The 23,187-nt window shown below is 43.8% G+C and overlaps 1 protein-coding gene across 26 annotated transcripts in view; it reads right to left on the reverse strand.

Annotated features, from left to right (window-relative positions):
• Nucleotides 1-23,187, reverse strand: part of LOC144684561 (uncharacterized) — a 336,148-nt gene that overhangs the window by 42,557 nt on the left and 270,404 nt on the right. For 19 of the 26 annotated variants that reach the window (XM_078548484.1, XM_078548497.1, XM_078548493.1 and 16 more), the window contains 4 exons: nucleotides 10,657-10,692; nucleotides 9,238-9,345; nucleotides 2,321-2,356; nucleotides 1,709-1,792 (listed from right to left, as the gene is read on the reverse strand). In XM_078548484.1, the coding sequence (XP_078404610.1) occupies nucleotides 1,709-1,792; nucleotides 2,321-2,356; nucleotides 9,238-9,345; nucleotides 10,657-10,692 (264 nt within the window). The remainder of the gene's footprint in view (nucleotides 1-1,708; nucleotides 1,793-2,320; nucleotides 2,357-9,237; nucleotides 9,346-10,656; nucleotides 10,693-23,187) is intronic. The other 7 variants (XM_078548496.1, XM_078548494.1, XM_078548507.1 and 4 more) reach the window with 2 other exon arrangements.

A 23,187-nucleotide genomic window follows, 5' to 3' on the forward strand; every position in this document is an offset into this window, starting at 1 on the left:
TTTTTTAATGTCCCTCATTCTCGCTAGACCCTTGTTTCCTCATTATTTCCGGAATGTTTTTTATGTCTTATGCTGCGATGAGAGATAAAAAGGCCAGAACTTTCATGCAAACAGAGAGATTCTCCATCTTAGTGAAAATAGTGGCGGAGGCCCAGATCCAGGAATCCCACCCCTGAACCCAGCTTCTACCATTTTCACGGGGGGGAATGGGGGCTTGCTCTAATGTGCATGCCCATGGTTCACGGAAGCAACTGCACATATTAAAGTACAGTTGCCTCAGTATTATCTGATTTTGGCTAGAGGCATGTCTAAAACATGACTTGTGCACTTTAAACCTGGCAGGAGAAGGTCTAAAGCTGCCATAGTTATTTGGAAAGGTAGGGTACCATTTTGGAGAGGCAAGGTACTCTTGAATATGGCCCCGGAACAGCTTTGGGAGAGGTCAGGTGCCCTTTGGGAGAGGTAAGGTGCTCTTTGGGAGAGGTAAGGTGCGTAAAAAGTACAATAACTCATTTGAACTGTCAAGCTCATTGGAACTGTCAAGAGAACTATCAAAAACTGCCAAAAGAACCGTTAAGCTGAAAAGACATTTAAATTTCCTGCCCTTTAAATATTAAAAAAACTGTCTCCAGCGTTTGAAAAAAAGTGCTTGCTATTCCACTCTGTCCGTTGACATAAGCCTGAGGATTGTCATTGCAGGATTAATGCTGCATGACTGATATTACAACCTATCATTATCACAGTGGGGTGCCTGTCAGTTCACAATTTGATTGACAGTTCCAAATGGTTCTAAATCCCTTGAGGTGGGACTATGAATATAAATCCTTGTTTTCATTGGGAGTACAGGAAGTTAAATGTAGTGAATGGGCTTTTATCAATGAAGGGTTTTTTTTCTGAAATAGTAATTTTGTCATTAGAGGGGAGGTGATGGTGTAGTGGTATTGTTGCTGGATTAGTAATCCAGAGACCCAGGGTAATGCTCTGGGAACCAGGTTCAAATCCTGCCACAGCAGATGGTGGAATTTGAATGCAGTAAAAATCTGGAATTAAAAGTCTAATGATAACCATGAAACAATTGTTGCCTTTAGAAAGCATAAATGAGCCAGTTACAAGTTCGATTGATTTCCAGCTCAGGAAAGTCCACAATCTTAATCAATTCATTGACAGTAATCAGGATACAAACAACAGCAAATGGTGATTGATTGCAGTGAGTCAAATCAACAGATGCAAATTTTCTTCACTTAAGGATTTAAGGTGATTGTCTCACAGGACTGTAGAAAACTTAAGCCCGTTTGTTTTTTAACGCACTCCTGCAGAGATATTTAAGCTGTGATAATTTCGAGTCCCACTATACCTGATATTACCAGTCTTGTTTTCCTGTTTTTTTTGCTAGTGCCCTTGGCAACCTATGATTTTCCCGTGATTCATTTAAATTGACAGGAAGCAAGTGACACAGAAGTGAAAAACACCAGCCATGCAAGAAAATAAAGGATTGATATTCTTTTAGCAGACATGAACTACAATCCATTCTTCTCTTCCTGCATCCTTCATGAATGCAATTATCTGCAGTTATTTTCCTTCTGCTTATGGTATTAATTTCTACTGTGTACTGTGATACCATCCTTTACACAGAATTGGAATGAGGCAGACTTATAAAGGTACAAAAAATATAATAGAGGAAAATGTCTTTCAGAAGACAGTAAATTACCCACTCCGATGCCAGGCTGGACACCTACTCCCATGCCAGGCTGCACACCCATGCCAAAGCCAGGCTGCAGACCCCTGCCAACACCTACATTGTGATTACAAAAATTTAATCGTTAAAAGTTGTTCAAATTTAGGATATTTTGGCCAATGATGGCTGACAGTGAAATAATATGAACCAGAACCATGCTGTTTTCCTAAGTCCAGACATAAATTGCAGCACTTAAATCAAACTGTTATCCTCCCTAACTATTATATTTCCATGTAGTAAATAAAAACTTTCATGAAAGATAATTTATAAACTGGACACTATTGGACAAGGCAATTTGGGAAATAAATAAGAAGATATGTTAAAGGTTCAAACCTCATTAATAAATGCTCAAAATGTTTTCTGCCTTATGTTGCTGGTTGTGTTGGATCATCCAGCTGATGTGATATTTCAAGAATTAGCAAAACATATGTTACCAAGGTGGAAATGCTTCTCATATGTAGTCATTATATATAACAGAAAAATACATTTCCCTTCAACAAGATGATGGTTTTATTCTATCCTCAAAGACATAATAAATTAATGGTTATACAGATTAATTAATAAATCAGAATTAGGAATATTTACCTCCATATTTAGCAGCTTTAGATGCAGCAGCTGCACCTGCAATGATAGAGAATCAACAGGTAATGAAACAGATAAGACTGTATACAGGTATGACAAGAAGTATTTTGAAGAGTAACAACAATGCAGCATTTCTGAGATATGGGTTTTCCGAAGTTTTCATCATTACCACAAATTACTCAAATCCAGCCAATTCCACTGGATGAAGACCCAGCTACAGTAAATTTGTGACTTTAAATTTAATTTAAAGAATTAATTTAATTTAAGAATTTCTTCAGAGGTTTTGAGCATCTTCAGCAAGTTTGTTTAACATTTGCTGAACTAGGTTAATGCTTGTGAACTTTCAAAATAGCCCGAAGTGTGTGGTTTTGCCTCAGGGTACAGAGGTATTTACCTCTGTCACTGAAGGCTGGTGGAGGTAATGTTCTCGCTCATTTGTTAGTCGGCTTGCAAACAATATGGCCCAGATCTTTCGGTCAGCGGCGCTGCCGGACATGCTGCCGCTGCCTCCAAAGTTCTCTGCACCAGCTTTATGGTGCATTTTCAGCCAAGGTGTCTGATTCCGGCAGCAGCAGAAAAGGGCCAGTACAGCCACTTCAGGGCAAGTCCGGCCTGTACAGAAGATAGACGAAAATAGGACATGCCCACTTTTTAACGACAGTAGCTGTCGTATTCAGGTAAGTTTTTAAAGTTCTATCAATGAGTGAGTGGGTTTGTGGGTGAGTGAGTCAGTGGGTGAGTGGGTGAATGAGTGGGAAAATAGGTGGGTGGGTGAGTGGGTAGTCAGGTCGGGGGAGTAGTTGGGTTATGTGGGGGAGTAGTCGGGTCAGGTAGGGTTGGAGCGGGTAGCCAGGACAGGGAGATGATGGGGGTTCAGTTGTGGTGCTGTTAATCTCTGAGTTACACTATTTCCAGGGTGAGTAACCACGTAAATCCCTCATATCTAGCTCAAGTCTCTGACCCTGAGCTCAGAGTCAGAGACACTCACATAGTGTATAGAGCAGCACAAAATAGCCCATCAAAAGGGCAGTTACAACACATGTGTACCCGCGAGGACTACTGCAAAGTCCCGATGTACAACATAGACTTAAGTCTAGATTTCGCTGCCCTGGACATTGGAAGATTTGTGCCCATAACTCAAAAACAAGGGGTGAATTCAATGAAACAATTAGGTTATGGCCCAAGGAAGAACTAATTAGCATTTGGTGAAGATGCAAATCTAGATCCTAGAATTCTTTAAAGGATCCATTAATATTGGGAAATAGGGTGAATTGAGTTTTTTTTAGAATTTTGTTGATTGTATTAGAATGTTGTGGATTGTTGCAGCTGCTGTGCTGAAAATTGTCACAGCTGTCAAAATGTGAACAGAGTTTTCATGGCAGTTTGTTGGATTTGGATTGGCCTGAAGCCTCCTTGGTGAGATGGAAGCACTTAAAAAGATTTAATTTTTGAGCTTTGTAGTAATTATGGTTTTATTTAGTGTGTAATGTACCTTTTAAGAATAATAAATGTTAGGGACGATCACACAATCTGTAGTAACCAATGGGAGAGTAGCGTGAGCTACCTCAGCAGTCAATGCAGACATAGGGTAGAATTTTAGCCCCGTTGGGGGGGAAGTTCAAGAGCAGGCGCGTGGAAGCGTGCGTCCGACCGGCACTCCAAATTGGGGGCGCGCCGCCCCCAATCGATGGTGCGCCGCCCTCAGTTGGTGGCGCGCCACCATTTTATGCAGGCGGGCCAATTAAGGCCCGCCCAGCATGATGTCCGCATGGAAGCGCTAGGCACTCCCTGTGCGGGTGAGGGGAATTCTCCAAACCAAGAGTGCGCTCTTTTGCGCACATGCGCGCAAAAGAGCGCACTCATCTGCCTGAGGCTAAGTGCTGCCTCAGGGAGGTCGGCTCCACAATAAAGAATATTAAAAACAGAAAAAAAAATTCCCTGACATGTCCCCTCATCTGATACTGTCACATGAGTTGGGACATGTCCATCACTTTTAGTTACACTTTTATTAAATTTTCAAAAACCTACTTGAAACCTCATCCCGCCCATGGATGAGGTTTCATGCTTTTTCCAATGCCCGCCAGGGCTCCCGGCCTGCCCGCCAACCCTAAGGTTGGACGAGCAGGTGCACTAATTACATTAATGAGTTTGTCAATGGCCTCAATAGGCCATTGACAGGTCGGTGGGCGCACAGCTGATTCGGCTGAGCCCCTGCCGACCTGAAAATTGAAATGAGGCAGGGTGACATTGGGAGTTCTGCCAGATGTCATCCCGCGTCATTTTACGCGTCAGCGAGCAAAGGCCGACTGGGAAATCCTGGCTATAGAGTCGGAGTTGAAAGCACACGTGTAGTTGCTGCTGAGTATGTTGTAAATAAACTTAATGTTTCCACCCAAGAAACGTCTGTTGATCAACTCTATCAACAATAGTAGTAACTTGGTCATCCTTACAACAAGCTTTGTAGTTAAATGTTGTGTTTTAATAATGATATAAAGACACCAATCACTCATAAGGGATTGGATAAACACATTGTGGGTTCATTTATTTAGGCTAGGCATATAAGAACATGGACAGAAAGCATGAAGACATCAGCAGCTGGGCTGTGTGTGCTGTATTCTGCCCACAGGCCAAAGTGAAACTGAGACTGGATCACATGACACACTTCCCTTCTGGTAATGGCATGCTGCTATGCCTTAAAGGCATATTACAACAGTTAAAGAGCATCAACCAGGCAGGGAACAGCCTCAAGGAAGAGCTGTGTAATTGTAATAACATTGAGTTAACAGAGTGTGCGGGGATATGTGCTCTACTGAGTGTCCTCTTCACTTGTTTAAAGAGTTACCTTCCCATTGTTGGAATCTTAGGCTTGGCTATTAACAGCAGTGGGTTATGTAGGTGGTTGGGCTGGAGTTTTGAATGGGAAACCTGGAAGTTAGGATTTCCCAGATGTATCCACAGTTTGCAGCTTCTGTGCTTGACAAGTTCCATGATTTGCCTAACTAGTGTTTTATATAGTTCCAGCATAATCTCCCTGCTCTTATGTTCTATGCCTTGGCCAATAAAGGCAAGTATGCTGTATGCTTTCTTGACCACTATCCAGCCACCTTCAGGGATTTGTGGACATGGACTTCAAAGTCTCTCTGTTCCTCTACACTTCTCAGTATCCAACCATTTAGTATGTATTCCTTTGCCTTGTTAGCCTTCCCCAATTATATTACCTCACACTTTTATGGATTGGGCTCCATTTGCCAATGTTCTACCCACCTGACTAGTCCATTGTTATTTTCCTGAAGTCTCCGGCTTTCTTCTTCATTATCAACTACACAACTAATTTTTGTACTGTCTGCAAACTTCTTAATCATACCCTTGACATTCAAGTCGACATCATTGACATATATCACAAAAGCAAGGGAATTATTACTCAGCCCTGAAAAACCTGAATGGAAACAGTCACTAAAACACCCATTGTCCTCTATTCCTGCCTCTGAGTCAATTTAGGATTCAACTTGCCGCTTGCCTCAGATCCCATAGGCTTTTATTTTCATGACCAGTCTTCCATGTGGGACCTTATTAAAAGGCTTGCTAAAATCCATAAACTACATCAAATGCACTGCCCTCATTAACCTTCCTTGCTATCTCTTCAAGAAACTCAATATTAGTGAGACATGAAATTTCCTTAACAAATCCATGCTTACGTTCTTCAACTGTCTTTGCTCCAGGGATGAGGAACTTCAGTTGAAGAGAAAGTTCAGAGGAGATTTGATAGAGGTATTCAAAATCACAAGGGATGTGGACAGAGTAGAAAGGGAGAAACTGTTCACATTAATGGAAGGATCGAGAACCAGAATAGACAGATTTAAGCTAATTGGCGAAGAAAAGCAATGGTGACATGAGGAAAAAACTTGTTTATGAAGTGAGGGTTGGGACCTGGAATGAATTACCTGAGAGTGTGGTGGAGGCCGGTTCAATCGAGGCATTCTAAAAGGAATTGAATCATTATCTGAAAAAGAAAAATGTGCAGGGCTATGGGGAAAAGGTGGGGGAGTGGCACTAGATGAATTGTTACTCCAGAGGATCAGCACAGACACGATGAGCCTCCTTCTGTGCTGTAACCATTCTATGATTCTATGATTAATCAATGTCTTGAAGATTTATCCTGTCCCTCAGAACTTTTTCCAATAATTAATAATAATACCACTGAGATTAGGCTGACTGGCCTGCAATTACTTGGTCTATTCCTTTCTCCTTTTTAAGCAATGGTACAATGTTAGCTGTCCTCTAGTCCTCTGGCACACACCACGCCTGTAGCCTGATAGGATTGGGAAATGATGGCCATTTTGCTATTTCTTCTTTTGCTTTCCTTAATAGCTTAAAGATATATTCCATCCAGGCCTGGGAATTCATCCACTTTCAAAGATGCTAAACGCCTTAATACTTCCTCTCTCACTATGTTAATTTAATCTAATATTTCACACTCCTCTCCTTAATTGCAATGTGTGTATCGTTACTCTCTCTTGTGATGCAATGTATTAATTAAGAATCATACTAACATCATCGAGTGTCATTATGTCAACCATATCAATAGTTAGCAATTACCTGCCAACAACAATGCCCTGCAAGTTCATCTATGCTGATGACATCTGTTGTGTCACTCAGGCTCCATCCTTCTGCATTCTGGACCAGAGCCTTAATAAAGGCTTTACAAAGTTGATGGACTACTGCAGCACATGGCGTCTCACGTTAAATCCCTCTAAAGCTATATCCAGCGTATTCCACCTCCACAATGCCAGTGCTGAAAAAGAATTGCATATCCAGATGGATGGCCAGAGACTAAAGCATGATTCAAACCCAACATCTTTGGGAGGGAACCAAGAAAGAACTCTGTCCTTCCAGTAATATTTGAAGAAAGCAGCAGCAAAGGTCAAAACCAGAAACAACCTACGAACTAAACTTGCTGGATCTATGTGGGGTGCTGCTGCCACAACAATCTGGACCTTGGCACTTGCCTTATCATACTCTACAGCAGTATAGTGTGCATCTGACTGGCAAAGGTAATCACACAGACATCTTGCTAACGCTCAATTGAATGCAATAATGCACATCATAACTGGAACTTTCCGCTCAACACTCCTTCCCTGGCTTTCTGTCCTCCCAAACATCACTCTACCACATATCCGGTGACTGATGAAAACTCACAAGCTGGTTGAAATCATCTGTGCTGCACCTCACTTACCATTCCATGGTGATCTGTTCAACCCATCTACTGCCCACCTTCCATTTTGGCGCCCCATATGGAGCACCTCTCCTGAGCAAGATCTGCCAGCAGACATTGTTTGGATCAAGGAATGGGAGACACAGGAAGTCATTAACAAGTTCCTTATGACAAACCCCACCTGTTGAATAGCAGGCTTTGAACTGCCATGGTGACATTGATCCTTAATAGGTTCAGGACAGGCCAGGGCCTCTGTGCAGCCAACCTCCACCATTGGGGCCTCAGTACAAACCCATTATGCACTTGTTGAAAGACATGAACGATGCTGCACATTCACGAGGAGTGTTCCATCTACAGACTAAGTGGTGGACTAGTTACCTTAAACTCAGCAAATGAGGAAGCTATCGCTTGACTCTGGGGATTTGCTTTCACTAAATAATAGTAATAACCTGATGGAAAATCCTAAGCCTCCTGAGGCATTGGTGCTCCATCATGTCCAGGAAGTCTATGCTCTGCCTGTATTTCTTGTGTTGGGGGCATCACGTCCTGTGAGCTGGAGCCCTATGTTTATCCCCTCTGTCCTGTGCAGCGGCAGGAAGCTGAGGTAAAGGTTGCTGCTGCTCTTGCTTGTTTTGCCCTGCTGGTGTTGCTGTTCCCTTTGTTCCTCATTTGAAGCCCTAGGTAGAGCTATATAAGTGGCTGCCATACTGCTGTGAAGGCTGGTAATTTGGAAGGGAAGATCAAAGGCAATAAAACTCTAAGATAACAGAAATGACCTCTAAAGTCTTGAAAATCACCTTGAAAGCAGTGAAAGCATACTCTCAGAACAAGTCCTATGAGAAAATATCTTTCACTTAGGCAAAGAAGCAACTGTTAGATTTCAGCCTCTCAATTTCCCAATCAAATCCCACTGTCCTCCTGCCTTGTGAGACCTGGTAAGTTCCAGGAAGTACATGAAATAGATATGCACAGAGTTAAAGTCAGAATCCTGGGTTAAAACTGGAATTAATGATCATTTAACATATTTAAAAAGAAGACCTGCCAGTCTCAAGGGGTTTCCCATAAATCAAAGAATGTACCCAGCTCAAAGGCCAAAGTCCATGGGTTCTTGCCGGCTTTGCAACATGACGGCAATTAAAGCTGATTTAACCCATGCCTGCATAGAAACCCACCAACCTTGACAAGTGAAAACTCCTGCATGGTGTGGGTTTGACGCTTTCCTTGGGCCCTGATAGATTTATAAAGTGTTTGTCTCGCTGACTGCAGAAAACCTGAATCAATTGCTTTTTAATGAACCCTTGCAGTGTTATTTAAGCTGTGATAATTCACTGAGTTCCACTATACCTGATATTACCAGTCTTGTTTTCTCAGTTATTTTGCTTGAGCCCTCTAAATCCTGAGAGTTTTACCTGGTTCATTTTAATAGACTGGAATATCCTAGGCTCGTGTCACAGAAGTGGAAAACCCCAGCCATTCAGCACATTAATGAATAGCTGTTCATTTAACAGACTTATAAACTGCAATCCAACAGCCTTTCCTAACTGCATCCTTCACAAAGGCAGCAATCTGCAGTTAATTTTCCTTCTTTTAGTAATAATTTCACTCTGTGTAATGACACCATCATTTGCACAGAAAAAGGATAAGATAGACTTGTATACTTCACAAAGAGTATATGAAGGAAAATATCTTTCAGAAAACAGTATATTACCCACTCCGATGCCAGGCTGAACACCTAATCCAGTGCCAGGCTGGACACCTACTCCAATGCCAGGCCGGATTCCCGCTCCAAAGCCAGTCTGTGCACCTACTCCAAGACCTATATTGAAATCACAAAAATAATTAGAAATATTGGGTGGTATTTAATAAAGGTGACGGGGTCTTGCCTGCTGGCTGGAGAGCTGGCGAAACCCCCCACCTTGCCTCTTTAGGGAAGCACATCTGCATGTGATGCCACTCAGGGACTTAACTGGACAGTCGTGGTCCTTCTCCGGATTCAAGGACCCCAGGGGTTGAAGTCCTGCCTGCTGAAAGCTATCTTTGGTACAACATCCACTGAGGGTTAGTATCATCACTGGATCCCAGAACACAAGAGAGCGATGGTGGGAGAGGAGGTTGCAGGGTGGGGTCATAGGCAGAATGGGGTCAAGAGCAAGGGCATGGGGGTGGCTCTGAGAGGCAACATCCTCCAACCCCCACCTTCTCAATGCTGGACTCCTTGGTCAGGCACTGAGTGCCATCTCAAATACTGATTTAAGGATGATGAAAGAGCATATTACAAGCTGTTTAATTTTTCTATTTTGATTTTAGTAGGTCAGGTTTCTCAAGAATAATTTTGGAAAAAAATTGTGAAGATATGATAAAGGTTCAAACCTAATTAATGAATGCTCAATTTCTTTTTTGCCTCATGTTACTGGTTGTGTTGGATCATCCAGCTGATGAGATGTTTCAAGAATTAGCAAAGCATGTATCACTAAGGTGGAAATGCTTCTCACATGTAGTCATTACATGTAGCAGGATAATTCCTTTTCTTTAACATAGAAATTTAGGAAATTGGAGGAGTAGGCCATTCAGCCCCTTGTGCCTGCTCTGCCATTTAACCAGGTCATGGCTGATCATCTACCTCAGTACCATTTTCCTGTGTTATCCGCACATCCCTTGATACCTTTAATATCTAGAAATCTAAAGATCTTTGTCTTGAATGTGCTCAATGACTGAGCCTCCACGGCCCTCTGGGGTAGAGAATTCCAAAGATTCATCACTCTCTGAGAGAATAAATTCCTCCTCATCTCAGTCCTATTCTGAGACCATGTACCCTGATTCTAGACCCTCCCAGCCAAGGGAAACATCTTGCCTGCGTCTACCCTGTTGAGCCCGGAAAGAATTTTGAACGCTTCAATGAGACCACCTCTGATTCTTCTAAACTCTAGAGAATATAGGCCCAGTCTCCTCTATCTTTCCTCATAGGTCAATCCCTCAATCCCATGGATCAGTCTGGTGAACCTTTGTTGCACTCCTCTATGGCAAGTATTTCCTGAACACAAACATGGCTTTATCCTATCCTCAAAAGGCAAACAATAATTTGATGGTTGTACAGACTAGTGAATATGTCATAAGTAGTAATATTTACCTCCATATTTAGCAGCTTTAGATGCAGCAGCTCCACCTGTAATGATAGAGAATCAACAGGTAATGATACAGTCAAGACTGTCTGTATACAGGGATAACAAAAAGCATTCTGAAGATTAGCAGCAACACAACATTTCCAAGAAACAGTTTTTTCTGAAACCCTCATCATTAACAAAAATTACTCAAATTGAGCAAATGTTGGCCTCTGGAATCCATTGGGTGAACACCCAGCTACTGATAATTTGTGACTGAGAAATTCTTAGAAACAAAGACTTGCATTTATATAGCTTCTTTCACAACCACCATCTCAGTGCACTTTACAGCCAATGAAATATTTTTGAAGAGTAATCACTGTTGTAAAGTAGGAAACAAGGCAGTCAATTTGTGCAACTGCAAGCTCCCACAAACATGAATGTGATAAGATAATATATTTTTGTGATGTTGAATGAGTGGTAAATATTGGCCAGGACATATGGTATAATTCCTCTGGTCTTCTTTGAAATAGCACCACGGAACTTTTGCACCCAGCTGAGAGGCAAACTGAGCCTCAATTCATTGTCTCATCCAAAAGTAAGCTCCTGCGACAGTGTAGCACTCTCTCAGTACTATACTGGAGCATCAGCCCTGATGTTAGTGCTTATCTCCTGGATTGGAACTTGAACTCAGAACCTTGCGGGCACAAAGGTTCCATGGTGCTATTTCAAAGAAGACCAGGGGAATTATCCCATATGTCCTGACCAATATTTACCACCCATTCAACATCACAAAAACACGTTATCTTATCACAGAAAGTGCAACCAACTGAGCCATCCTTGACACACATAAGGTGTTCTGACTGTCTTAGGCAAGTTTGAACCAAATTAATATTGTGACCGCTCAAAATTTCCTAAGAGGCGGTTCTCTGCCTCAGGCTACAAAACATGTTTTAAGGAGTTATTCCATTGTTGTACTCTTTTACTTGGCCATTAACGGGGGTGAGTTATGTAATTGGGTGGGGCGGATCTTTGAATGGAAAACCTGAATGCATCCACACGTGTCTTTTGTCTTTGACAGGTCCCCCACCTGTAACTAAGCCTTATTGATAGACTTGGTTCCAATTGAGCAGTGAAGAGCAGGTTGCAGGACCAGGTGGGTCTCTGACAGGTTTTGTCTGATTTCGACGCATCTCATTGCTCACCCTGAGGAGTGGGGTGAGGCTGACTTACAGGTGAGGCTGGAACCATTCTGCGGTTAGGATCTAATTTCTAACTTTGGAGGTGTTTCTGTGGGATGGGTTGTGATGTTTGAGGATGGGGAGCTTGGGTATTTTAGTTCATTTTTAATCCCAAACATGATTGTTTTTTTGAAATGATAAAAACAGCCGAGGGCTCTTTTCTAGCCTAAATGTATTTTTTATGTTTCACAAGCACCTAACAGCAGCTTTGAAGTTACTTGTCCACTTCATGACTCTCTCTACAGACCCATAGGGTAACATTTCCCCCCCCATCAGGGGGATATGCGGGAGTGGGCGCGGGCGGGCGAGCGGTTTACCAATCGGCGCCCCCAGTAGGGGGCGCACTGCTATTTTACATGGGCGGGCCAATTAAGGCCCACCCAGCATGACATCTACTTGGAAGCACTGTGCATTCCCTGTGTGAGCCCGGGGGGGGGGGGTTAATTCCCTGAGCCGGGAGTGCGCTCTTTCACGCATCCGCACGAAAGAGTGCACAGATCTCCCTGAGACAAAGTGCCGCATCAGGGAGATCACTGGAAGTTTTAAAAATCTGTGGAAGTGTGGAAAAAAAATTCCTGATATGTCCCTTCATGTGACACTGTCACATGAGCTGGGACATGTCAATTTCTTTTATTTCAACATTTCATAAACATTTTAAAGCCCTCATGAAACCTCATCCTGCCCGTGAATGCGGTTTCATATTTTTTCTAAAGGCCACCTGGCCTCCTCGCCTGCCCGCCAACCTTAAGGTTGGATGGGCAGGTCCTTTAATTAGCCTAATTACTTTTTTAAAGGCCTTAAGTGGCCGTTGACAATTCGGCAGGCACGCAGCCAACTCGGCTGCATGCCCGCCGAACTGAAAATCTAAATGACGCGGGTCAACCCATGTCATTTTACGTGTCGGCGAGCAGGTCCCGGCCCCTGCTCACTGACCGGAAGATGCAGCTCATATAGAATTGCAGGAATGCCTAACTTGGGCATTATTTTGGGGACTCACCTGCCATAAAGTCTGTCACACGTTATAGAAGCCACTGCAGAAAGCGGGTAGCATGAACCATAAGCGGTGAGGAATATAGTTACATATACAAATGACTGGAGAACATACTATACATCTAATGAAGCTTGTGCGTAACTACAATATGCCCAAGTCTCCATGTCTTTTTCTACCTTCCATCAAAACTTCTGCCTGAACGAAACTCTGCCCACAAAATTGGCAATACCCACAACTTTCAAATGTGAGTATCCTCTGTCTCTGTCTGTTCAAATGGACTCTTCACTTGGCAACCAAATTTGAAGGCACGAAAGGAAGAAATAGAATTCTTCTGGTGTTTTATTGCAATTATTTGAGTGTTTTTTAAACAATTATCCTCTGAAGTCTGTTCTGTATTTTCTAACTCTATTAATGCAATTGCTGGCATAAATATAAGGTAAATTAAAAATTGAAGAGCATCCTCAATTGAAGGTGTTGAACATGCAGTCCCTGTTTTGCATTAATGCTGATTAAATGAACTGAAAATTAAATTTTCATACTTAAAGAAATATATGGGGCTGAATTTGAACTTTCAGATAAACTTGCAGCAGCGGAGGCAAGCATTGCGCCTGTCTTCTAGAAGGATCAGCATCACTTTAACAGTGGCTGTTTAACCGAGCCACCATGTTTGCATCTGGCTTATGGGTCTCTTGACCACTTAGAGTAGGCAGCCATGTTAACAGTGCACATCAATTTGTTTTAGCTCCAAGTCTTGAAGGGACCCTGCAAGGTCAGAATTGAAGAGTTAAGACAGAGCCAAGAGCTGCACAGATGTAGGTATAGATTTTCCAGCCCCACTGTGGCAGGACCCGTCGCAGGGAATGCAACAGACCAGCCAAAAGTCCATTGACCTTTGGTGGTGGGCAGGGTTGGAAAATCCCGCCCATAGTCTCAATGTGGCAAGATATGCACCTCGCTTCTCTGATGCATCCCTGGACTGAATGGTACAAGGACCCTCAGGGAGATCCCGTTCCCTATGGACAGGAGAAAGAAGACATACTCAGCTTGGCTAGAAGTGGCTGAGGAGGTCAGGATACAAACGTACAAATTAAGAGCAAGGGTAGGCCACTAGGCCCTTTGAGCCCGCTCCACCATTCAATAAGATCATGCTTGATCTGATTGTAACCTCAACTCCACATTCCTGTCTACCCCCGATAACCTTTCACCCCCTTGTTAATCAAGAATCTATCTACCTCTCCTGTAAAAATATTCATAGACTTTGCCTGCACCACTTTTTGAGGAAGAGAATTCCAAAGACTCTCAACCCTCTGAGAGAAAAAGATTTTCCTTATCTCTGTCTTAAATATGCGACCCCTTATTTTTAAACTGTGACCCTAGTTCTAGATTCTCTCACAAGAGGATTCATCCTTTCCACATGCGCCCTGCCAAGTCCTCTCAGGATCTTATATGTTTCAATCAGATCACCTCTTACTCTTCTAAACTCCAGTGGATAGAAGGCTAGCCTGTCCAGCCGTTCCTCATAAGACAACTTGCCTATTCCAGGTATTAATCTAGTAAACATTCTCTGAACTGCTTCCAACACATTTACATCCTTCCTTAAATAAGGTGACCAATACTGTACACAGTACTCCAGATGTGGCCTCACCAAAGCCCGTACAACTGAAGCATAACCTCCCTACTTTTCTATTCAATTCCCCTCGCAATAAATTATAACATTCTATTAGCTTCCCTAATTACTTGCTGTGCTTGCATACTAGCCTTTTGTGATTCATGCACTAGGACACCCAGATCCCTCTGCACCTCAGAGCTCTGCTAACCTCCTTTTACCGAGCTGTTGGTCATCTGACCCAAAATCTCCTTAAGTGGCTCACTGTCATTTTTAAAATAATGTTGCTGTGAAATGCCCTGGGATGTTTTATTATGCCAATGGTGCAATATAAATATAAGTTGTATGTCATGTGTTTAATGTTGGTCTTGGTTATGATCATGGAGCGTGTTGCCTTTTGGAGCAGGAGGGTATTGATTGGCTGCCTTGTTGGTGAGTTAAACATCATAGATCACTACTTGTTTCAGTATATTTTCTGTATCATAGAGATGGGCAAATTTTATAAGCAGAATCTTTGGAGAAGGAGCACGTGATGTCTGCTGGGTTGCTTGAGGATGGTTGAGGTTCGACTGGCGGGTACTGCAGGGACTGGGATGCTTGATGGATAATGTCAATAATATTATTTAAGTTCATAAGGTTGCTTTGCTTAAGTTCTTTACTAATTTCTCACCATTTAGATAATATACTTCTTTTATTCTTCCTGCCAAAATGCACAATTTCACTTTTTCCCATATTAAACTCCATCTGCCAAATTTTTCCCAGTCACTTAACCTATGTATATCTGTCTGTAGCCTCCTTATGTCCTCTTCACAACTCAAATTTGGCAACCATCCCATCCGTCCCTTCATCCAAGTAAACAGTTGGGGTCCCAGCACAATCCCTGTGGCAAGCCTCTTATTACATCTTGCCAACCTGAAAAAGATTCATTTATGCCTACTCTCTGCTTCCTGTTAACCAGTCAATCTTCTAGCCATGCTAATACGTTACCCACTATACCATGAGCTTTTATTTTCCACAATAACCTTTGATATGGCACTTTATCAAATGCCTCCTGGAAATCTAAGTACAGTACATCCACCGGTTCCCCTTTATCCTTTATTCAAAGAACTCCAATAAGTTGGTTAAACATGATTTCCCTTTCATAAAACCATGTTGACTCTGCCTGATGATCTTGAGCTTGTCCAAATGCCCTGCTATAACAACTTTAATAATAGCTTCTAACATTTTTCCTACGACAGACGTTAAGCTAACTGGCCTGTAGTTCCCCGCTTTTTGTCTCCCTCCCTTTTTGAATAATGGAGTTACATTTGCTATCTTCCAATCTAATGGGACCTTCCCCGAATTTAAGGAGTTTTGGAAAATTAAAACCAATGCATCAACTATTTTACTAGACACTTGTTTTAAGACCCTAGGATAAAGTCCATCAGGACACGGGCTCTTGTCAGTCCGTAGCTCTAACAATTTACGCAGTACCACTTCTCTGATGACTGTAATTTTCCTGACTTCCTTCCCCACTTCCATTTCCTGGTTTATTGCTGCTTCTGGGATATTACTTGTATCCTCTATCATGAAAACTGATGCAAAATACCTGTTCAATTCATCTCCTTTCCATTCTCCAGACTCACTTTCTATAGGACCAATGCTCACTTTATTAACTCTTCTCTTTTTAAAATATTTATAAAAACTCCTACTATCTGTTTTTATATTTCTGGCTAGATTTCTCTCAAAATCTAATTTTTCCTTCCTTATTAGTCATTATTTGCTGGAGTCACATGTAGAGGGTAAGAACAACAGATTTCCTTCCTGAAAGGACATTAGAGAACCTGTTTTTTTTATGGCAATCATTTCATGGGCATCATTGGACTTTTTAATTCCAAAATTTTACTGAATTCAAATTCCACCATCTGCCATGGTGGGATTGGAACCCAGGCCCCCAGTACATTATCCTGGGCTGCTGGATTATTAATCCAGTGACAATACCACAACACCTCCACCTCCCCACCAATTGTATGTTTGACCGCCTGTCGCATATGAATTATAAAGATTTTCTCCCAAAGTCTAAATAAGTCTATGGCCAGAATTTTCTGGCCCTTTGGCGCTGGGCGTCATGGTGGGCAGGGAGGGAGAAACAATATGGCAAGAAGGCCAAAAATCGTTTTCATGCCATTGTGAAACTAGTTTGCGATCGTCCACTCCACCCATCAACGGCAGGCCGTGTTTCCTGCTGCCACACGTCGGGAACCTAATTTCAATACTTTAGCTTCTCAATATAAACCCTTTTCGCCGGAATCATCCCCCACGCTGGATCATCCCGGCACGTCAACTGTACATAAACGACGTGCACCTGGCAAGCTGCACTTCGCTCGGAACTTCGAGGTTTGTTTGCCTACCTTACTTCGGGCAGCACTCGCAGCCATTAGCGCCAGGCTTCACAGGCAGCACCACATCACTTTTAGTGGGGCTCAGGGGCAAGTGTCTACCTACCAGACCATCTGTAAGGCAGGGGTGGCTTTTCAACAGCTGCAGGGGTAGGGCTTGCTTTGGGGAAGGGAGAGAAGTGGCCTCAGGCAAGGGAAGAGGCTGCAGGGCAAGGGCTGTACTGGGGAAGGGGGGATTCCAGGGTGTGAGTGGCGCACATGTTGATCTGTGTAAGTGACCTCAAGATGGTGAGGGCTGAGGAGGCAGTCACCAGAGGTGATGAGGCCAGATGGTGATGTGAGGGTCTGTGTGAAAGAGTGAATAGTGATGTCTCTTGAGCTGGCAGTGAGTGAGATGCCAGTGAATGTGTGATGGCCTTGTGAGTGTGTGTGTTTAGGTAATAAGATGGCTGTCTTACCCTGGTGGCACAGATGAGATCATTCGTCCGTTTTCTGCACTGGATGGCCGACCTCTTGTGTGCTGCATTGGCACTGAGCACCTCTGCCACCGCTTCCCATGCTGGAGTGGTGAGACTGATGGGCCTCCTGAGGCCAGAGTAGGTGTAGAGGACATCGTGGCGGGCCTCCATGGTGTCCAGAAGGTGTCCTAGGGATGTGTCGCTGTATAGTGAGGCTGCACTCTTCTTGGCTTTGGGGCCACATCTTCACTGGTGCCCTCCTGGGCTGAAGCATTGAGAAGTGTGCACGCGGCTGCAGTTTAAATATGGTACCCGGAATGAGGAAGTGGTGAGGTAATGGCGTGGCGGGCAAATCAGAGGCTGCTCGCCAGTGAGATGGAGTGTTTACTATCATTGTATAATTAATGAGGCAGGAATGGGACGATACGGTGTGAAAAACCGCCATTGCAGCCAACGGGCCAAACAACTTTTTTCTCGTCATCTACCGCACTTTGTGCAAATCTGGGATGATTCCTCGCTACATGTAATGTGAATGCAAAAATGTTAATTTAAACATTTTGTTACTGTTTAAGTCGCTTGTCTATTTGGCATGCGTAGGTAATGGGTGATGCCGGTTAATCAAAAATGCCGGTTCCATGCTTTCAACCAATCAGGAAGTTCCTGGTGATTTCATGGTGATGTAGGTGTTGAGGTCTGACGAGAGGTGCAGGAGCACGCAAATCTTGTGAGTAGTGCTGAGGGAACATTGGTACTGCAGAACAGTGGGTACCCGTGAGTGATTCATTTTTAAAAGTTAATTGAGAGAGAGAGAGTGAGACTGTGTGTTTGTGTGTGTGTGTGTCAGGGGAGGGGAGGTGGTTCTGAGGGGGCGGTAGGCTGAACATTCACCTAGAGTGACAAATATCCTTGTGCTGGTCTTGACTCTTGGGTGATCTGGGGTGTCTTGATTGTCACATGTGTGCAATTTACTCTGCTGCAGTCTGAGGCTGCCGCACGGGTGTCATCAGCTACGTGCTCTGTGGGTAGCCCTTGTACCCGAGGAGCCATCCCTGCACACTCTGTGGACTCTGGCAAAGGTCAGGGATCTGAGATCGACTGAGAATGTAGGAGTTGTGGACACTTCCTGGGAATGGAACGCAGACCTGCAGGATGTGTTTGTTGTGGTTGCACACCAGCTGAACATGCAGCAAGTAGAAGCCCTTGCAATTGACAAAATTGAATGCTTGTTGCTACAGAAATCTGAGCGCCATGTGAGTGCAGTCTATGGCACCCTGCACCTGTGGGAAACCTGAGATCTGGGCAAACCCCAGTGGTCTTACATCCTGGTTTTTCTGGTCCCCGGCGAAATGCACAGAGTTATGTGCCTTTGCGAAGATGGCATCCATGACCTCATGGATGCACTTGGGATTAGAGGCTTGTGATATCCCACAGAAGTCACCTGTGGAGCACTGAAAGGAGCCACAAGTGTAAAAATTGAGCGCCGCAGTCACTTTCATGGTTACGGGCAGTGGATGCCCTCCATGTCCCCATGGCGCCAAACCCTGCAGCAGGTAGCAGATGTGACCGAACAGTTCCCTAGACATGCGCAATCTTAAGTGACAATGGTTCTCAGTCATCTGCAGGAATGAAAGGTAGCATCTATAGACCTTGTGTCTGGCTAGGCGCCGACGAGTGATGGCTCAAAGTGACTCTTCAGTGTCATGTGTGGGAGCCCCAGTTGCCCCTTCTTCCTGAGGGTGCTGCTCTTCCCTCTGCCCAGCCAGGCACCATTGTCACTCTCTTCTCCTTCTTTACACTCTCCGCTCTCTGTACACCGTGAGGCATACAGCTAGGCTACCAGGCTCCATGCTCCTGATGTACTCCTCCAGCAGGATGAAAGAGAGACATGTGGGTTAGCTTGGGTGTCCAAAGAACCTCTCCTGGTTAAGTGTGAAGGCCCCTTAATGCATTCTGGAGTGTGCTGGCCACCACTTGGATGACCAGAGTTTAGTGCGCTGCATGGCTACCTGAAACCCCACCCTCCTCCGCCCCGCTATATCTGATCAATTGACAGCAGCTTTGCCCATTGGACTGCATTCTGCGCTCTCAGCTCAGGCACAGGCATTCTCCTAACCGGTGGTGCAAGACTGCACTGTTAGCTTGAACCATGGGGGAGACTGGTCCAAACCTGAATGATGATATTGCATGGGGCTGTGAGCACCTCCACAGGGATTGCTCTGTGGCCAGCTTTAGCAAGGAAGTTGTACAACTTGCCCAGTCGTCCAATTATTCTGCAATCCAGTAAAGTGCCTATTAGTTTGCAGTCATGCCCGAGGGATGAAAAGCTCTGGAACACTTGGTGGTACTTTCATCCTTCTGCGTTGCTTGATTGGGCAGAAAAGCTGGAGGCCCAACTCCAAGCATGTCAATGTGGCTGTGTCTGAACTGTCTCATCGGTGGAGGAATAGTCACTTTATACAAGGTTTCCCTAATGCTTGGCCGCTTTCCTTCCCCCCACCCTGCATGTGCTTGAGCATTACCATCAATTGCATGACAGCCCTTGCCCCCTCCCCCGCAAGACTCCTCAACTGCAGTGCAGCCCTTGCCCCCTCCAAGTTGGCTCAACCGCAGTGCAACTCTTGTTGACCCCCTCTCCTCACCCCACAACTTGCCTCTCCACCCCCTCCAAACTCGCCTCAGCCACAGGGCAGCCCTTACCACGGCACCGCACAGTCAGCCAGCTGGGAAAAAGTGGCTTGCCTGTGCCCTCTCTTGAATGCATGGTGCCTCAACCTTAAAGTCCAACAGGCGACCTTGGTGAGCTCTGCGCAATATTACTGTGCACTCACCTCCAAGTTCTCCTCGAAGTTCAGCTTGTCAGTGCACGCCTTATATATGCTATTGTGAAACACATCGGGTTGGATGATCCAGCGTTGGGGGGGATGACTCCAGTTAGCTGCAAATGTATTACAATGAAGTTCCCAACGTCCGACGGTGGGAAACGCGGCCTGCCATTGACTGGCAGAGCAGATGATCGCAAACTGGTTTCACGACGTCATGAAACCGATTTTTGGCCTTCTCGCCATGTTGTCTACTCACACTGCTAAACACGCCTGCCGTCAACGGGCAAGGAAAATTCCACCCCGTGAATTTTGTTTGAGTCACAGAATGACAGGTCCCGTAATAGCAGTTCTGGTATTGATTTACAGAACAGACCAGCTTTAACTGCTTTTGTTTGAATTTTTAGTCAAAACATTGTCTGATGTATCAAGGCTTTGTTAAATGAAATACGTTAAAGTTTTAGCTGGGTTCAGGAATCTAATATGCATCTTTGGAGAATTTGACTTTAGTATACATTAATCTTTTGACTTTACTCGTATTCATTAAAGAACTTCTATTCTAGCACACAAGAGCTAGAACATGGGCCAAGATCTTCTGTTTGGCGTGTGGGGGCGGGCCCCGCACGCCAACATGTAAAATGACGCATGGTGATGTCGGGCGTGCGTCCCGACGTCACCACGCATCATTCTCATCTTCCGTTCGGAGTCAGCTGCGCACCCGCCGAACTGTCAAAGGCCTGTTAAGGCCATTAATAAATTAATTAAGCCTATTGAGAAAGCTGCCCCTCCAACCTTAAGGTTCTCGGGCAGGCAAAGAGCCCAGGCGGCCTTTGTATTTTTCATGAAACGTGGATGAGGTTTCATGAAGATTTCATAATTAAATAAAAACTTTTATGAAAATTCATAAACATGTCCCAGCTCATGTGATACTGTCACATGAGGGGACATGTCTGAATAATTTTATTTTTTTTTATTTTTTCCAGGTTTAAAACTTAAGTTAATCTCCCTGAGGCAACTCTGTGCTTCAGGGAGGTTTCTACAGTTTTTCGCGCACATGTGCGTAAGAGCGCAGGCCCCGACTCTCCCTCCTCTCCCCCGCTTGCACAGGTAGTGCTGAGCGCTTTCGGGTGTGCGTCATGCTGGGCGGACCTTAATTGGCCAGCCCATGTAAAATGGCGGCACGTAGCCGATCACAGCCTGCCCACGCCTGCTCCCGACTAGCCCACCCGACGGGGAGAAAATTCTCCCTATGAATAAGTGGAAGGTGAAATGAATACCAGGTAGGAAGAAGTGAGGAAATAGCTTTTAAAGTCAGGGAGAAAGATAGCAAGGCTGAGTGGCTTTCTAGACCATTTCTGAAGGAAGTTGGTGGGGGACTGGATTCACATATTAGCTAAATCAGGCAGTACGGCAAGTTTCCTTCTCTAAAGGATAGTGGTAAACCAGTTGTGTTTTTGAGACAAATTCATATTTTTAAAACAGAATTCAATTTTCAAACTAACTCATGTATATGGCAGGGGGAGTTTCATATATAGGAAAAAGCACGGCTGTAGGGGCATTTAAAAACAAGGCTGAAGACTTTGAAATTGATTTGCTGGGGCACAAGCACTCAATGCAGTTGGGTCCAAACAGGATCAATGGAAAGAAACGATATAAATGCAACTTATGTTTGTTATCATTTGTGTTTAGTGAGGGAGTGGTATATAAATTAGCTAAGGTTTGTGAATGGTGGGAAATTACCCTCAAGGCTGTTAAGGCATCTGTAATGGTTTCAGACAAGGTGAAGTTAACTATCAGGCAAATGTTCTGGAGATGTCAAAACACTGTGTTGGTTTAGGGTTGAATAGAATTGCAAGGCTGTGCAGAGACAGGGTAAACCTTCATAGGCAACAAAGGAAATCAATGAGTCAGAACCAGCAATATGTAGTTACATGTGGCAGTCAAATAAGATAGCTCTATTTTGTTTGCACTGAGCTATAGAAAGTTTGATCTACTGATGATGAGCAATCATTGAAATCTTACATTTGCTATGCATTTGGACTTAGATTCAAACAGATGAGTGCAGCAATACAAAGAGGACTAACACTGGATGTTGTAACTATTAGTTTTAAGTTAACCATGAATCTGAAAACACTAAAGTCTCTTGGAGATTTTCTTAGACTTCATATATCGTATATATCAAGACCCAGTAAATTATGGGAAGTCCTATATTTCCACATTTTGGCTCAGGAGAAAATCCAAATTCTTAGTCAGGCTACAAACAACTCCAAATGGGGATATTTTGATTGCAATGAGTTGAATCTCGAGATAGAATAAAGCCATCTTCATGTTAAAGGGAAAGATATTTTCCTGCTCGACATAATGATTACATTTTCTTAGTGACATAATTTTTGCTAATTCTTGAAATATCACATCAGCCAAATGAATCCATTGGGCATAGCGGGCAAGTCCCATTCACAAGAATACTTGCTGTGCGTCAAGTAAAGGTTACGCATAAATACAATATGCCCAGGTCTCCTTGATCTTCTTCTTTGTGTTTATCTATTTTTCCTTAAATGCATGCAAGCTAATTGCCACAATTACTCACTGTAGTAGCGAGTTCCACGTTCTAACCACTCTCTGGGTAAAAATGTTTATCGTGAATTCCCTATTGGATTTAATGGCGACTGTTTTATACTTATGGTTTCTAACTTTGGACTTCGCAACAAGTAGAAACATAAGTCCAGATTTTCCGATCCCAACAGCAGTGAACGCCAGGGTCACAATGGCATCGGAAGCTCCGGGGAGCAGGTATAACACTGACATCAGGAACTTCCGATACCCGAGAAATGGATCCTTGGGAGCTCTTGCTGATGTTCCCCCTGGACATGTAAGCACATAAACCTGGGCAGTTTGTCCTATCCATACCCTGCTTTTTACTCTGATTTACTTCAGAACTCTTCCTAGTAGGCGTTAAACCTGCTCAGGAATGCAGCCCTAAGTAAATCAAGTGGAATGTCAAAGCACTCTAGCACAACAGCAACCCTGGTAAAGCTCAACACACCACCTCACCCCCCCACTCCGTGCA

This window comes from Cetorhinus maximus, chromosome 9, assembly GCF_964194155.1.
Source record: "Cetorhinus maximus chromosome 9, sCetMax3.hap1.1, whole genome shotgun sequence".
Taxonomy (NCBI): Eukaryota; Metazoa; Chordata; class Chondrichthyes; order Lamniformes; family Cetorhinidae; genus Cetorhinus; species Cetorhinus maximus.